The 19013-nt window shown below is 46.5% G+C and overlaps 1 protein-coding gene across 2 annotated transcripts in view; it reads left to right on the forward strand.

The window, feature by feature from the left end:
- Positions 1-19013, forward strand: part of LOC110522576 (B-cell lymphoma/leukemia 11B) — a 58269-nt gene that overhangs the window by 14722 nt on the left and 24534 nt on the right. The window contains exons 1-2 of one of the 2 annotated variants that reach the window (XM_036976217.2): positions 329-596; positions 2103-2471. In XM_036976217.2, coding sequence (XP_036832112.2) covers positions 560-596; positions 2103-2471 — 406 coding nt within the window. In that variant the 5' untranslated portion in view covers positions 329-559. Of the gene's footprint in view, positions 1-328; positions 597-2102; positions 2472-19013 lie in introns of those variants that run through there. The other variant, XM_090233504.1, reaches the window with a different exon arrangement.

Genomic DNA, 19013 nt, shown 5'->3' on the forward strand with positions numbered 1-19013 from the left:
CACACACACACACACACACACACACGCACGCACACACACACACACGCACGCACACACACGCACGCACACACACACGCACGCACGCACGCACGCACACACACACACACACACACACACACACACACACACACACACACACACACACACACACACACACACACACACACACACACACACACACACACACACACACACACACGTTCCCCCAAACTCCCCCTCCCCTGTCCCCCTCCCCCACCCCACATAAACACGTCTGTTGGGAGGGTGGATGTGGCCGACACTATGTAATACTTGTAATGAGGTTTCCATGTGGTGCAAATACTAACATACAGCAGAAACTAGTGCAGAGAGCTGCACCGGAAACCCATCGACCGCTGTGAAACGGTTCATGGCTTTATACTCATCATGTGTCAGCCACACCTTAACTCACTGATCTCAACTCACAGATAAAGACTGAAGCTCTCAGGTGTTTGGTTGGCTAATCTGTTACGGCACGGTCACATCAGTACAGCTCCATGGTTGTGTGATGTGAGTAAACATCACGATAAGCATCAAGCAAATGATTTATGGTCTTATGGAAATATGGGATTTTGCAGGTAACGTTATTTAAAACATGAAAAACATGTTCATGTAATTTTTGATTGACTCTAGATGTGGTGTTTTGTGGTCTTTTTTTTTTTCTTTTTTTTTTTACAGTTTGTGCTGCAGACAATCAGATGTAACATGTTCTAGAACTGTTTGATGATTACACTATGATTGACATCTCCTCTCTCCTCTCTCCTCTCTCCTGTCTCGTCTCTCCTCTCTCCTCTCTCCTGTCTCGTCTCTCCTCTCTCCTGTCTCGTCTCTCCTCTGTCCTCTCTCATTTCTCCTCTCATCTCTCCTCTCTCCTCTCATCTCTCCTCTCCTCTCTCCTCTCTCCTCTCTCCTCTCTCGTGTCTCGTCTCTCCTCTGTCCTCTCTCATTTCTCCTCTCTCCTCTCTCCTGTCTCATCTCTCCTCTCTCCTGTCTCGTCTCTCCTCTGTCCTCTCTCATTTCTCCTCTCATCTCTCCTCTCTCCTCTCATCTCTCCTCTCCTCTCTCCTCTCTCCTCTCTCGTGTCTCGTCTCTCCTCTGTCCTCTCTCATTTCTCCTCTCTCCTCTCTCCTGTCTCATCTCTCCTCTCTCCTGTCTCGTCTCTCCTCTGTCCTCTCTCATTTCTCCTCTCTCCTCTCTCCTCTCATCTCTCCTCTCGTCTCTCCTCTGTCCTCTCTCATTTCTCCTCTCTCCTCTCATCTCTCCTCTCGTCTCTCCTCTGTCCTCTCTCATTTCTCCTCTCTCCTCTCTCCTCTCATCTCTCCTCTCGTCTCTCCTCTGTCCTCTCTCATTTCTCCTCTCTCCTCTCTCCTCTCTCCTCTCCTCTCTCCTCTCATCTCTCCTGTCTCGTCTCTCATTTCTCCTCTCTCCTGTCTCGTCTCTCGTCTCTCCTCTCTCCTCTCTCCTGTCTCGTCTCTCCTCTCTCCTCTCTCGTCTCTCCTCTGTCCTCTCTCATCTCTCCTGTCTCGTCTCTCCTCTCTCCTCTCGTCTCTCCTCTCTCCTCTCATCTCTCCTCTCTCCTCTCATCTCTCCTGTCTCGTCTCTCATTTCTCCTCTCTCCTCTCTCCTGTCTCATCTCTCCTCTCTCCTGTCTCGTCTCTCCTCTCTCCCCTCTCCTGTCTCGTCTCTCCTCTCTCCTCTCTCCTCTCTCCTGTCTCGTCTATCCTCTCTCCTCTCTCCTCTCTCCTGTCTCGTCTCTCCTCTGTCCTCTCTCATTTCTCCTCTCTCCTCTCTCCTGTCTCGTCTCTCATCTCTCCTCTCATCTCTCCTCTCTCCTCTCATCTCTCCTGTCTCATCTCTCCTCTCTCCTCTCATCTCTCCTCTCATCTCTCATCTCTCCTCTCTCCTCTCTCCTCCCCACTCTCCTCTCCCCTGTCTCGTCTCTCGTCTCTCCTGTCTCGTCTCTGCTCTCACCTCTCTCCTCTCATCTCTCCTCTCATCTTTCCTCTCTCCTCTCATCTCTCCTCTCATCTCTCATCTCTCCTCTCTCCTGTCGCCTCTCTCCTCGCCCTTTCTTCTTGCCACAGCCGAGGCCAATCTTGAGTCGGGGGTGGGAACTCGCCCCCCGGAGCCATCCACTCCCAGCCTCACTCCCACTCTGAGGAGGGCAGGGCCAGGGGAGCATGACCTCCTGACCTGTGGGAGGTGCCAGACCAACTTCCTCCTGGGAGACATCCTGGTCTTCATAGAACACAAAAGGAGACTGTGCAGTGGAGGAGTCCGCGCCCCTGGGGGGTTCTCCAAACCGGGCCAGAGGGGGACCCCCATCTTGGCACGAGGAGGGGCGGTGCCAGTGGAGGTGGGGGTGCAGGTGACCCCACATGGGGATGAAGAAGAGGAGAGGAGGCTGACGCCCGCTAAAGGAATCTGTCCCAAGCAGGAAAGAGGGAGCACAGGTAGGAACCTGGAAGTCTGAATACAATTGGTCTGGCTCTGTTTAAAACGCTTTGAAGGAGTAGAGACAGAATATGTGGGTTTATAAAGACAAATACACACATGTTTGGCATCAAGTGCAGTGTGAGTTTTGACACTCGATTAAGCACACACACACGCACACACACACACACACACACACACACACACACACACACACACACACACACACACACACACACACACACACACACACACACACACACACACACACACACACACACATGTGTGGGAAAGACTGTATTCCTACACAACTCAACCTATAGCAGACAGAGAAATATACTGTCCTCCTACACAACTCAACCTATAGCAGACACCGCTACGCAGCCCCAGCTCTGAAGCTGCCTGGAGGATCCCTGCTGCTGAAACCAATTGTGCCAGGACGTGACAGCGGAGTCGTTGCCAGGCCCTGTGTGTGTTCATAAGGACATTCTGCCGCACCAGAAGGTTAAGAAAGCTGATTAAAATGCTGTGGCTGGGAGGTGCAGAGAAGAGGATTAATAAAGAGGATATAGGACCATTCATCTGGTTTAAAGAGTCTGTTTAGTATCAGCATGTGGAGCTGCAGGGGTTACAAGCTCAAAGTTAAAAGGCCACACAGTCACTACTATAGAGGCCACACAGTCACCACTATAGATGCCACACAGTCACTACTATAGAGGTCACACAGTCACTACTATAGAGGCCACACAGTCACTACTATAGAGGCCACACAGTCACTACTATAGAGGCCACACAGTCACTACTATAGATGCCACACAGTCACTACTATAGAGGTCACACAGTCACTACTATAGAGGCCACACAGTCACCACTATAGATGCCACACAGTCACTACTATAGAGGTCACACAGTCACTACTATAGAGGCCACACAGTCACTACTATAGAGGCCACACAGTCACTACTATAGAGGCCACACAGTCACTACTATAGATGCCACACAGTCACTACTATAGAGGTCACACAGTCACTACTATAGAGGTCACACAGTCACCACTATAGAGGCCACACAGTCACTACTATAGAGGTCACACAGTCACTACTATAGAGGCCACACAGTCACTACTATAGAGGTCACACAGTCACTACTATAGATGTCACACAGTCACTACTATAGAGGTCACACAGTCACTACTATAGAGGTCACACAGTCACCACTATAGAGGCCACACAGTCACTACTATAGAGGTCACACAGTCACTACTATAGAGGCCACACAGTCACTACTATAGAGGCCACACAGTCACTACTATAGAGGTCACACAGTCACTACTATAGAGGCCACACGGTCACTACTATAGAGGTCACACAGTCACCACTATAGATGCCACACAGTCACTACTATAGATTCAAAACCGTCACTACTATAGAGGCCACACAGTCACTACTATAGAGCCCACACAGTCACTACTATAGAGGTCACACAGTCACTAGTATAGAGGCCACACAGTCACTACTATAGAAGTCACACAGGAACCACTATAGAGGCCACACAGTCACTACTATAGAGGCCACACAGTCACTACTATAGAGCCCACACAGTCACTACTATAGAGGCCACACAGTCACTACTATAGAGGTCACACAGTCACTACCATAGAGCCCACACAGTCACTACTATATAGCCCACACAGTCACTACTATAGAGGCCCCACAGTCACTACTATAGAGGCCACACAGTCACTACTATAGAGGCCTCACAGTCACTACTATAGAGGCCACACAGTCACTACTATAGCGCCCACACAGTCACTGCTATAGAGCCCACACAGTCACTACCATAGAGAACACACAGTCACTACTATAGAACCCACACAGTCACTACTTTAGAGGCCACACAGTCACTACTATAGAGCCCACACAGTCACTACTATAGAGGCCACACAGTCACTGCTATAGAGCCCACACAGTCACTACCATAGAGACCACACAGTCACTACTATAGAGCCCACACAGTCACTACTTTAGAGGCCACACAGTCACTACTATAGAGCCCACACAGTCACTACTATAGAGGCCACACAGTCACTACTATAGAGGCCACACAGTCACTATTATAGAGGCCACACAGTCACTACTATAGAGGCCACACGGTCACTACTATAGAGGCCACACAGTCACTACTTTAGAGGTCACACAGTCACTACTATAGAGGTCACACAGTCACTACTATAGAGGTTGCACAGTCACTACTATAGAGGCAAACACAGTCACTACTATAGAGGCCACATAGTCACTTCTATAGAGCCCACACAGTCAATACTATAGAGGCCACACAGTCACTACTATAGAGGCCACACAGTCACTACTATAGAGGCCACACAGTCGCTACTATAGAGGTCACACAGTCACTACCATAGAGGCCATACAGTCACTACTATAGAGGTCACACAGTCATTACTATAGAGGCCACACAGTCACTAGTATAGAGGCCACACAGTCACTACTATAGAAGCCACACAGTCACTACTATAGAGGCCACACAGTCACTACTATAGAGGCCACACAGTCACTACTATAGAGGCCACACAGTCACTACTATAGAGGCCACACGGTCACTACTATAGAGGCCACACAGTCACTACTATAGAGGTCACACAGTCACTACTATAGAGGTCACACAGTCACTACTATAGAGGTTACACAGTCACTACTATAGAGGCCACACAGTCACTACTATAGAGGCCACATAGTCACTCCTATAGAGCCCACACAGTCACTACTATAGAGGCCACACGGTCACTACTATAGAGGCCACACAGTCACTACTATAGAGGCCACACAGTCACTACTCTAGAGGCCACATAGTCACTACTATAGAGGCCACACAGTCACTACTATAGAGGCCACACAGTCACTACTATAGAGGTCACACAGTCCCTACTATAGAGGCCACACAGTCAATACTATAGAGGCCACACAGTCAGTACTATAGAGGTCACACAGTCACTACCATAGAGGCCATACAGTCACTACTATAGAGGTCACACAGTCATTACTATAGAGGCCACACAGTCACTAGTATAGAGGCCACACAGTCACTACTGTAGAAGCCACACAGTCACTACTATAGAGGCCACACAGTCACTACTATAGAGGCCACACAGTCACTACTATAGAGTACACACAGTAACTACTATAGAGGCCACACCGTCACTACTATAGAGACCACACAGTCACTACTATAGAGGCCACACCGTCACTACTATAGAGGCCACACAGTCACTACTATAGAGGCCGCACAGTCACTACTATAGAGGCCACACAGTCACTACTATAGAGGTCACAAAGTTACTAATATAGTCACTACTTTCGGAACCTAAACTGGTAGACTGGAGATAGTAGAATCGGGAAGTTGGGGAATAATAACTCAAATTCTAAATATGCAGAGCGGCCTTAGGCAGCCCATATATATGATGGGAAAGACTGTATTCCTACACAACTCAACCTATAGCAGACAGAGAAATATACTGTCCTCCTACACAACTCAACCTATAGCAGACAGAGATAAATATACTGTCCTCCTACACAACTCAACCTATAGCAGACAGAGAAGCTACACAACTCAACCTATAGCAGACAGAGAAATATACTGTCCTCCTACACAACTCAACCTATAGCAGACAGAGAACCTACACAACTCAACCTATAGCAGACAGAGGAAAATATACTGTCCTCCTACACAACTCAACCTATAGCAGACAGAGAGAAATATACTGTCCTCCTACACAACTCAACCTATAGCAGACAGAGAAATATACTGTCCTCCTACACAACTCAACCTATAGCAGACAGAGAGAAATATACTGTCCTCCTACACAACTCAACCTATAGCAGACAGATAAATATACTGTCCTCCTACACAACTCAACCTATAGCAGACAGAGAACCTACACAACTCAAACTATAGCAGACAGAGAAAAAATATACTGCCCTCCTACACAACTCAACCTATAGCAGACAGAGAGAAATATACTGTCCTCCTACACAACTCAACCTATAGCAGACAGAGAACCTACACAACTCAAACTATAGCAGACAGAGAAAAAATATACTGTCCTCCTACACAACTCAACCTATAGCAGACAGAGAAGCTACACAACTATACCTATAGCAGACAGAGATAAATATACTGTCCTCCTACACAACTCAACCTATAGCAGACAGAGAACCTACACAACTCAACCTATAGCAGACAGAGAGAAATATACTGTCCTCCTACACAACTCAACCTATAGCAGACAGATAAATATACTGTCCTCCTACACAACTCAACCTATAGCAGACAGAGAACCTACACAACTCAAACTATAGCAGACAGAGAAAAAATATACTGTCCTCCTACACAACTCAACCTATAGCAGACAGAGAGAAATATACTGTCCTCCTACACAACTCAACCTATAGCAGACAGAGCACCTACACAACTCAAACTATAGCAGACAGATAAAAATATACTGTCCTCCTACACAACTCAACCTATAGCAGACAGAGAAGCTACACAACTCTACCTATAGCAGACAGAGAGAAATATACTGTCCTCCTACACAACTCAACCTATAGCAGACAGATAACCTACACAACTCAACCTATAGCAGACAGAGAGAAATATACTGTCCTCCTACACAACTCAACCTATAGCAGACAGAGAAGCTACACAACTCTACCTATAGCAGACAGAGAGAAATATACTGTCCTCCTACACAACTCAACCTATAGCAGACAAAGAACCTACACAACTAAACCTATAGCAGACAGAGTCATATACTCATTTGAGTTCATCCAAAACTCACATTTAGTCAGAATCAGAGTCAGAATCCCACCGACTCACACAGTTTTATGCCTTTCTTCTGCTTCCACAGTATTACAGTGACCTTCCCTTGATTTATTTCACCGGAGGAAAAGTCAACCTTATCTATGGGAATGCAGGACAATGAAGCACTCCAGGGCTGAATTAATTAATGAAACAGCTGAAGAGCGTTTCAAGCTTTACTCAACACTTAGAGACTTCTTCTTAAGTTTCAGCCAAACCAGATGATGTTTAAAAGGGCTAATTATATCCAGCATGGCTGCCAGACAGAACAGAGCACATCGTAGTGCCTGCGGTGGAGGTGAGGAAGGGAAACATGCTATAGACCAGCGCTGCCCAACACTCTTCCTGGAGATAAACTGTCCTGTAGGTTATCAGTCCATCCCTCTTCCTGGAGATCTATTGTCCTGTAGGTTTTCAGTCCATCCCTCTTCCTGGAGATCTACTGTCCTGTAGGTTATCAGTCCATCCCTCTTCCTGGAGATCTACTGTCCTGTAGGTTATCAGTCCAACCCTCTTCCTGGAGATCTATTGTACCTGTAGGTTTTCAGTCCATCCCTCTTCCTGGAGATCAATTTTCCTGTAGGTTTTCAGTCCAACCCTCTTCCTGGAGATCTACTGTCCTGTAGGTTATCAGTCCATCCCTCTTCCTGGAGATCTACTGTCCTGTAGGTTATCAGTCCATCCCTCTTCCTGGAGATCTACTGTCCTGTAGGTTATCAGTCCATCCCTCTTCCTGGAGATCTACTGTCCTGTAGGTTATCAGTCCATCCCTCTTCCTGGAGATCTACTGTCCTGTAGGTTATCAGTCCAACCATCTTCCTGGAGATCTACTGTCCTGTAGGTTTTCAGTCCAACCCTCTTCCTGGAGATCTATTGTCATGTAGGTTTTCAGTCCATCCCTCTTCCTGGAGATCTATTGTCCTGTAGGTTTTCAGTCCAACCCTCTTCCTGGAGAGCTACTGTCCTGTAGGTTATCAGTCCATCCCTCTTCCTGGAGATCTACTGTCCTGTAGGTTATCAGTCCAACCCTCTTCCTGGAGATCTACTGTCCTGTAGGTTATCAGTCTATCCCTCTTCCTGGAGATCTACTGTCCTGTAGGTTTTCAGTCCAACACTCTTCCTGGAGATCTACTGTCCTTTAGGTTATCAGTTCATCCCTCTTCCTGGAGATCTATTGTCCTGTAGGTTTTCAGTCCAACCCTCTTCCTGGAGATCTACTGTCCTTTAGGTTATCAGTCCATCCCTAATTTAACACACCTGATTAAACTAATTAGCTGCTCAACAAGAACTTAACTAGCTGAATCAGATATGCTAAATTAGGGATGGACTGAAAACCTCCAGGACAATAGATCTCCAGGAAGAGGGATGGACTGAAAACCTACAGGACAATAGATCTCCAGGAAGAGGGATGGACTGATAACCTACAGGACAATAGATCTCCAGGAAGGGGGTTGGACTGAAAACCTACAGGACAGTAGATCTCCAGGAAGAGTGTTGGGCAGTCCTGATTTAGAGGGCAGAACAGAGCACTGCAGTTAGTTAGGGAGAACAGCTGACCTGATCTGTCATGCACGCACTCATACAAATGCATAAATGCAGGCATGGCATGCACATGAACCCCCCCCCCCCCCCCCCACACACACACACACACACACACATCTTAGTAGAATGGGGTTCCTCTGCATAATGACACAGAACAAGGCCGAGGCAGGATGTAACAAAAGGAAACCAACCGTTAGTTGTTTCAGACAGAAGAGGAGGGGCTAAGGTGTATTTCTGATTGTGGGCAGCTTGTTTTTCATGCCTGCCTGTATGTATGCAGACAGTTCCTGTCTAAAACCGTCCCCATAGGAGAACCCTTTGAAGAACCCCTTTGGATCCCGGTAGATCCCTTTTTGGTTCCAGGTAGAACCATTATGTGGAAAAGGTTCTACGTACATCCCAAAAAGGATTCTACCTTGAACCTAAAGGGTTCTACCTGGATCCAAAAGGGTTCTACCTGGATCCAAAAGGGTTCTACCTGGAATCTAAAGGGTTCTACCTGGATCCAAAAGGGTTCTACCTGGATCCAAAAGGGTTCTACCTGGATCCAAAAGGGTTCTACCTGGAATCTAAAGGGTTCTACCTGGATCCAAAAGGGTTCTACCTGGATCCAAAAGGGTTCTACCTGGATCCAAAAGGGTTCTACCTGGAATCTAAAGGGTTCTACCTGGATCCAAAAGGGTTCTACCTGGATCCAAAAGGGTTCTACCTGGATCCAAAAGGGTTCTACCTGGAACCTAAAGGGTTCTACCTGGATCCAAAAGGGTTCTACCTGGAATCTAAAGGGTTCTACCTGGATCCAAAAGGGTTCTACCTGGAATCTAAAGGGTTCTACCTGGATCCAAAAGGGTTCTACCTGGATCCAAAAGGGTTCTACCTGGAACCTAAAGGGTTCTACCTGGATCCAAAAGGGTTCTACCTGGAATCTAAAGGGTTCTACCTGGATCCAAAAGGGTTCTACCTGGATCCAAAAGGGTTCTACCTGGAACCTAAAGGGTTCTACCTGGATCCAAAAGGGTTCTACCTGGAATCTAAAGAGTTCTGCATGGATCCAAAATAGTTTTTCAAAAGGTTCTCCTATGGGGACAGTTTTAGATAGGGACTGTCTGCACTCACACAGTCAGGCATGTGAAACAAGCTGCCCACACGCACACACTCAGAAATACACTTCAACCCCCTCCTCTCCTGTCTGAAACCACAGTTGGTTTCTTTTTGTAACATCCTGCCTCGGCCTTGTACTGAGTCAGTACGCAGCTTACACTGCAAAGATGTTGTGAGGCTAGCACATTTAACTGAACACAAACACACACATACACACACACACACACACACACACACACACACACACACACACACACACACACACACACACACACACACACACATAGATGATGTTGGGATGAAAAATGGCTTCTCAATGTCTTCATTTCTCAAGCTGATGTAAACCCTGTGTGAGCGGTGTGTGTGTGTGGTTGAGATATTTGTGAGCATTGTGTGTGTGAAGAATGATGAGTGTCATCAGACAGCGCACGGCTGTCGCTAAGGGAGCGCTGCCGTCGCCACGACGACCCTGGCCTGGCTTTGAACCCATCTCCAGACGCCTCATATCCCCTCTGGATGTGCACCGAGACATCACCACCACACACCCGCACACACACACACACACACACACAGACACAGACACAGCCACAGCCACACACACAGACACACAGACACACACACACACACACACACACACACACACACACACACACACACACACACACACACACACACACACACACACACACACACACACACACACACAGCCACACACACACACACACACAGACACACAGACACACACAGACACATACATAGACACACACACAGAAACACAGACACAGTTACACAGACACAGACACACAGACAAAGACACACGCACACAGAAACACGCACACACACACTCTGTGTGAATATTTAATGATTCTCTCTCTCTACCCATCCATCTTTGATCTGCCTGGGCTGAGATACGTCTCTAGAGGACTACACTGTGAACTAGGCTGAAATGTTGAACATTATGGAATTTACTGTCTTGTTTGCAGTAGTGAATTATGTAGTTACTGTAGGGCACTGCTGGCCCCTCTTCTGAAGGATCAATCAATCAATCTAATGTATTTATAAAGCCCTTCTTACATCAGCTGATGTAACAAAGTGCTGTACAGAAACCCAGCCTAAAACCCCAAAACAGCAACCAATGCAGGTGTAGAAGCACAGTGGCTAGGAAAAACTCCCTAGAAAGGCCAAAAACTAGGAAGAAACCTAGAGAGGAACCAGGCTACGAGGTGTGGCCATTCCTCTTCTGGCTGTGCCGGGTGGAGATTATAACAGAACATGGCCAAGATGTTCAAATGTTCATAGATGACCAGCAGGGTCAGATAATAATAATGACAGTAGTTGTCGAGGGTGCAACAGGTCAGCACCTCAGGAGTAAATGTCAGCTGGCTTTTCATAGCCGATCACTCAAGAGTTAGAGACAGCAGGTACGGTAGAGAGAGAGTCCAAAACAGCAGGTCCGGGACATGGTAGCACGTCAGGTGAACAGGTCAGGGTTCCATAACCGCAGGCAGAACCGTTGAAACTGGAGCAGCAGCACGACTAGATTGACTGAGGACAGCCAGGAGTCATCAGGCCAGGTAGTCCTGAGGCATGGTCCTAGGGCTCAGGTCCTTCGGGAGGGGAGGGAGAGAGAGAGAATTAGTGAGCACAGTGAGCACAGCCTTGCCATTGAGAAGGGTAGACACAGGAAAACCTGGCTCCCTGTAGAGGAAAGGCTGTGCAACCACTGCACAACAGCAGAACCTGAGACGGAGCTGCATTTCCTGACAAAATGTTAAAAATATAAAACAATTAGAGAGTGTCATTTCCCCAAATGTCAAGTTTTCAAAGACCTCTCTGATGAGGATAGGCTACCCATCCTGTTGGGGGAGGATGCAGAGAACTGTGGGTTGGCAGCACACTACATTGCTGCCTGCCATAAGATGAGGGACAGTGTCTGACAGACCAATCAACCTGCACATGTCCTCTACTGTATGCTTATTGTTATTGTTGAATGTATGGTTATTTTGACACTTGGTTATTGTTGTTACTGTTGTCAATTTTGATTTTCATTCTTACTTATTTTTTATATTGTAAATATACAAAATTATCTTTGGCAATATGTACATTGTTACATCATGCCAATAAATTGAATTGAATTGAATTAGAGGGAGCCTACTTAAATTCCCACAGGACACTAGATGAGACTTACACCAGATATAACAGACTGCACACATCAATTCCACCCCCCCCCCCAAATAAAAATTACTCAGTGGGGGTCTCAACTTACTGTGGAGAGTTAGAATTGTAAAATACACAAGGTGCAATTTTGAAATGTGGTTATTACATCAGCAGTATTTCTCTAGTTCTGTCAGTCACTGATTTAGCTGAAGCCAACTGTATCTTTTTAGATTCCTAAGTTAGTTTAGCGCCCAGCTATCTAAACTTGTTATTATGGTCGAATTACCAGCCGGGGGGGGGGGGGGGGGCATTGATTTTGTTAGTCAGTCTCATTCAGTTATCATATTAAAAACTGAAAACATATCCCTCCATCCTATGGCAAAATGTGTAGCATTGCAGGAAATTAGCTGTAAAAACAGATCACTTTCCTCTGCGCCTCATGGCAAAATGGGTAGAATTGCATGAAATTAACAAAAAAAAATATTAAAAAACGTACAAATAAAATGGCCACGAGCAACTGCAGCCCCTCATGATGAGTTCAGATTGTGTTGTGTCCCTGAACCCTATCCCTGCTGTATCCCTGCTGTAGGTGGTATTGCAGTAGTAGTATCAGTAGTAGCTGTAGTTATGCTAATAGCAGCATTGCATTAGACTCAATAGCGAGCCTTTATATTCCAATACCAACCCACCAAGAGACGAGGTGTATTTGAATGTGCCACAGCGTTTTTTCCCCTCTGTTCTCTGTTCTTTCCCTCCGCCACCCATTGCTCTGTTAATCACCTGGCATGCTCTCATTAGCATATTAAATAGGCTTTAATCATGAAAAGCAATCAGGGTGTTGCATATTCATACCTCGGTTCTGTGTATAGTCGGGCCGGGTCCCTGTCTCGCTCCAGTACCAAGCAGGCCTAATCAGCACGCTACCTGGGTAATAGCTGCATCATGGCCCATCGCGTGAATACACACACACACACACACGCACACACGCACGCGCACGCACACACGCACGCGCACGCACACACGCACACCACACGCACACACACGCACACACGCACATACGCACACACGCACACACGCACATACCCACACACTACTCAAGTTTAGAAATAGCTTCATAATGCTAATTCTGGGTTATCTCTGCAGAGGGTGTGGGACAGACAGATGGAGCGAGGGAAGGAAAGGACAGAGGAGAGGAGTGAAGGGGGGAAATAGATGAAAAGATGGTGATACTGATCCCTCTGATTGGAGCTGTGAATATTTGTACAACGGCTTAAGGAAACACACATATTAGCATAATGACTTTGTCGTTTTTGAATTAAACACATTTGCATATGAAACCGTGTTAATTACTCCTGATGATATTTAGTTTCTACTTGCTTCATTTGATGTCCAGGCTTCAGGGTTGTGATTAGGGGTTATGAGGTGGTAGATGTGTGTTGTAGGGATGATGTCGTGTGTGTGTGTGTGTGTGGGAGTGTTGTGGGTGTCCACCTCAATGTCCTGTACACAGGAGTGTTGTCGGTGTCAACCTAAGTGTCCTGTATTCAGGAGTGTTGTGGGTGTCAACCTAAGTGTCCTGTATTCGGCACACCTCAATTTACCTCCATCCAACTCCACCTCCTTACTACCCCACCTCCATCCTACCTCACCATCCTACCCCACCTCCGTCCTACCCCACCTCAATCCTACCCCACCTCCGTCCTACCCCACCTCCGTCCTACCCCACCTCTGTCCTACCCCACCTCTGTCCTACCCCACCTCAATCCTACCCCACCTCCGTCCTACCCCACCTCCGTCCTACCCCACCTCTGTCCTACCCCACCTCAATCCTACCTCACCATCCTACCCCACCTCCATCCTACCTCATCTCTATCCTACCTCATCATCCTACCCCACCTCCATCCTACCTCACCATCCTACCCCACCTCCGTCCTACCCCACCTCAAACCTACCCCACCTCTGTCCTACCCCACCTCCGTCCTACCCCACCTCAATCCTACCCCACCTCCGTCCTACCCCACCTCTGTCCTACCCCACCACTTCCGTCCTACCCCACCTCCATCCTACCTCACCATCCTACCCCACCTCCATCCTACCTCATCATCCTACCCCACCTCTGTCCTACCCCACCTCCATCCTACCTCACCATCCTACCCCACCTCCATCCTACCTCATCATCCTACCCCACCTCTGTCCTACCCCACCTCCATCCTACCGCACCATCCTACCCCACCTCCATCCTACCTCACCATCCTACCCCACCTCCATCCTACCTCACCATCCTACCACACTTCAATCCTACCCCACCGCCATCCTACCTCACCAATCCTACACCACCTCCATCCTACCCCACCTCGGTCCTACCCCACCTCCATCCTACCTCACCTCCATCCTACCCCACCCCCTTCCTACCCTGCATCGCTTCACATCTCTAGCAACATTATAGTGCTCTGTTTTCAGGCTAGCTGAAAGGAGACCACCCCGGGGCTGTCTGACTGCCTGGCTGTGTTTGCTAACAGGGGCAATCAGGCCCATACTTGGAGGCGTCAAACATGGTGGAAACACATATGTGCACCACACGACCCAGTGGAGCGACACCCCCCCCCACACACACACACACACACGCGCACACACACACACACACACACAAACGTGCACGCATGCCCGCATACATGCAAACACATGAAAACACACACACTAGCACGAACACACACACATAGACACACAGACACACGCACGCACACACACACACAGTGTTCGTGCTGAAAGGTTCCCACATGAAGGCATCAAACGGTCCTCTGCCATCTTTATGACACTCACATGGCAGCACATTTGATATTTTCCTACCACAGTGGGGGAATAAATCTCCCCACTAATTTGGACTGGGCTAGTGAGTGCTCAAAGCTGCCTGCCGCTAACTTTGTGTGTGTGTGTGTGTGTGTGTGTGTGTGTGTGTGTGTGTGTGTGTGTGGAGGACGCTGCCTGACGGTGTTGTCCAGATGTGCTGTGGATGTTTATGCCGCTTAATAGGCGAGTCTTAAATGCATTAAAAACAATCACACCCCGTCCAGCTATGTCACAATGTATGTGTGTGTGTCTGTCTGTGTATGTGTGTGTGTTTCACATTGTGTCGGGGGAATAGAGATCTGGGTACTAAATGCCAACACATTGCTTTTGGGTTTAATCGAGGCTTAAGTGACAATGAAAAGCCGTTGTTGTTTGTGTGAGGAAGGAGCAGCATCTAGCAAGTAGAGGAAGTGGAACTCTAACCTGTCTTAGTTGAGCTGCTCACTGAGACAGATGTGCCATACACACACCTTGTGATTTAGATTGAATGTCGTGAATTTTGAGCCCAAGGCCCTGCTGTGCAGGTACTCTTGAGTCTTGCCACTAAGTTCGTCTGATTCTCCCAAGAAAGGCTATAATTCTAAAGATGGAATATGATGCCAACAAAGACCATTTCGACCTCAAAATCAAATCAAATCAAATTGTATCGGTCACATACACATGGTTAGCAGATGTTATTGCGAGTGTAGCGAAATGCTTGTGCTTCTACTTCCGACAGTGCAGCAATATCTAGGGAGGGTCAAATCTCTTAGAAACCTGCCCTGCAACACAGACAGAGACTTATCCCTGCTTTAGAAAACAGTCTTTAGGTAACAACTGAAGCCTTGCATAGATGACAGACATGGGATAAACAAGTACATTGTACAGTCTGAAAGGTTTAGAGCGATAGACCACATTTAGGGCAAAGGAGAGCTTTTCTGACCGGGGACGTGTTCATTCACTGTGTTTGTGTTGAAAAGTGCACGGTGTGTTTGTGTTGAAAAGTGCACGGTGTGTTTGTGTTAAAAAGTGCACGGTGTGTTTGTGTTGAAAAGTGCACGGTGTGTTTGTGTTGAAAAGTGCACGGTGTGTTTGTGTTGAAAAGTGCACGGTGTGTTTGTGTTGAAAAGTGCACGGTGTGTTTGTGTTTAAAAGTGCACGGTGTGTTTGTGTTGAAAAGTGCACAGTGTGTTTGTGTTGAAAAGTGCACGGTGTGTTTGTGTTAAAAAGTGCACGGTGTGTTTGTGTTGAAAAGTGCACGGTGTGTTTGTGTTGAAAAGTGCACGGTGTGTTTGTGTTGAAAAGTGCACGGTGTGTTTGTGTTGAAAAGTGCACGGTGTGTTTGTGTTGAAAAGTGCACGGTGTGTTTGTGTTGAAAAGTGCACAGTGTGTTTGTGTTGAAAAGTGCACGGTGTGTTTGTGTTGAAAAGTGCACGGTGTGTTTGTGTTGAAAAGTGCACGGTGTGTTTGTGTTGAAAAGTGCACGGTGTGTTTGTGTTGAAAAGTGCACGGTGTGTTTGTGTTGAAAAGTGCACGGTGTGTTTGTGTTAAAAAGTGCACGGTGTGTTTGTGTTGAAAAGTGCACGGTGTGTTTGTGTTAAAAAGTGCACGGTGTGTTTGTGTTGAAAAGTGCACGGTGTGTTTGTGTTGAAAAGTGCACGGTGTGTTTGTGTTGAAAAGTGCACGGTGTGTTTGTATTCTGGCTGCTTTTTAGTGCGGTTCTGTAAAGACGGGTAATCCTATGCACTATGTTTCTTATCGTCTTATTGGCCAAATCTGTCTGGGTGGTAAATCACCGTGAAAGTGAAGAGACAGCGTTGATGGTGTACAATGTGTTTCACCACAAAGAGGTATTGGAGGCCTTGATTACTGCAGTTACCATTCAGTTACCATTCAGTTACCATTCAGTTACCATTCAGTTACCATTCAGTTACCATTCATGCATTTTTTCATCTCCTTTTCTTCGCACAGTAGTTTCCTACTAAATACTGTATATGTCCCCAATTGTCCTGTAAATGTGTGCTCTGTGTTGAATGTCCATAATGCCTGATGACAATATAGTCAGGGGAATTATCTCTGCAAGGTTACAGAGGTACCGTGATAATAAGTCGACCTAAAAGCCCTTCTCCTCCTTAGTCTTTCCCAGAACACACAGCCCTTCTCCTCCTTAGTCTTTTCCAGAACATACAGCCCTTCTCCTCCTTAGTCTTTTCCAGAACACACAGCCCTTCTCCTCCTTAGTCTTTCCCAGAACACACAGACCTTCTCCTCCTTAGTCTTTCCCAGAACACACAGCCCTTCTCCTCCTTAGTCTTTCCCAGAACACACAGACCTTCTCCTCCTTAGTCTTTCCCAGAACACACAGCCCTTCTCCTCCTTAGTCTTTCCCAGAACACACAGCCCTTCTCCTCCTTAGTCTTTCCCAGAACACACAGACCTTCTCCTCCTTAGTCTTTCCCAGAACACACAGACCTTCTCCTCCTTAGTCTTTCCCAGAACACACAGACCTTCTCCTCCTTAGTCTTTCCCAGAACACACAGCCCTTCTCCTCCTTAGTCTTTCCCAGAACACACAGCCCTTCTCCTCCTTAGTCTTTCCCAGAACACACAGCCCTTCTCCTCCTTAGTCTTTCCCAGAACACACAGACCTTCTCCTCCTTAGTCTTTCCCAGAACAGAATTTAATGAAATAAATCCTGCGATGTTATCAGTGTGATTGGTATCTGCGGAGCAGTGAGCTAGTCTGTGTCTGTAGTCTGTGTCTGTAGTCTGGTCCTGTAGTCTGGTCCTATGATTTAAAATGGAATAAATTGTTTAGTCCCCACAAGGATAGTAAAACAAACGTGTGTGTGTGTGTGTGCTGAAGGCACAGTCTGGATGGATGAAAGCCTTCTTAACCATAAGCTTTGCAGGAACTCTGCCAGGAACAGGAAATGCATCAGACTGATAAGAGCCAGGGGATGCTCCCTCTCTCTCTCTCCCTCTCTCCCTCTCTCTCTCTCTCTCTCTCTCTCTCTCTCTCTCTCTCTCTCTCTCAACACCCTCCATCTCTCTTCTTCTCTCTCTAAATTTCAATTCAATTCAAGGGCTTTATTGGCATGGGAAACATGTGTTAACATTGCCAAAGCAAGTGAGGTAGATAATATACAAAAGTGAAATAAACAATAAAAATGAACAGTCAACATTACACATACAGAAGTTTCAAAACAATAAAGACATTATAAATGTCATATTATATATATATATATATATATATATATATATATATATATATATATATATATATATATATATATATATATATATACAGTGTTTTAACAATGTACAAATGGTTAAAGGACACAAGGTAAAATAAATCTTGCTGCTGTGATGGCACACTGTGGAATTTCACCCAGTAAATATGGGAGTTTTTCAAAATTGGATTTGTTTTAGAATTCTTTGTGGATCTGTGTAATCTGAGGGAAATATGTCTCTCTAATATGGTCATACATTGGGCAGGAGGTTAGGAAGTGCAGCTCAGTTTCCACCCCATTTTGTGGGCAGTGAGCACATAGCCTGTCTTCTCTTGAGAGCCATGTCTGCCTACGGCGGCCTTCCTCAATAGCAAGGCTATCCTCACTGAGTCTGTACATAGTCAAAGCTTTCCTTAATTTTGTGTCAGTCTCAGTGGTCAGGTATTCTGCCCCTGTCTACTCTCTGTTTAGGGCCAAATAGCATTCTAGTTTGCTCTGATTTTTTGTTAATTCTTTCCAATGTGTCAAGTAATTATCTTTTTGTTTTCTCATGATTTGGTTGGGTCTAATTGTGCTGCTGTTCTGGGGCTTTGTGGGGTGTGTTTGTGTTTGTGAACAGAGCCCCAGGACCAGCTTGCTTAGGGGACTCTTCTCCAGGTTCATAATTTGGTGTTTTATGTTGTACAAAGAGGATATTTTTGCAGAATTCTGCCTGCAGTCTTAATTTAGTGTTTGTCCCATTTGGTAAGTTATTGGTTGGTGAGCTTACCCCAGACCTCACAACCATAAAGGATTTTTAGCCAGATCCTAATTGGCATGGTGAATTTTACATT

Source organism: Oncorhynchus mykiss, chromosome 4 (genome assembly GCF_057628025.1).
Source record: "Oncorhynchus mykiss isolate SJ-2025 chromosome 4, ASM5762802v1, whole genome shotgun sequence".
In the NCBI taxonomy this organism is placed as follows: Eukaryota; Metazoa; Chordata; class Actinopteri; order Salmoniformes; family Salmonidae; genus Oncorhynchus; species Oncorhynchus mykiss.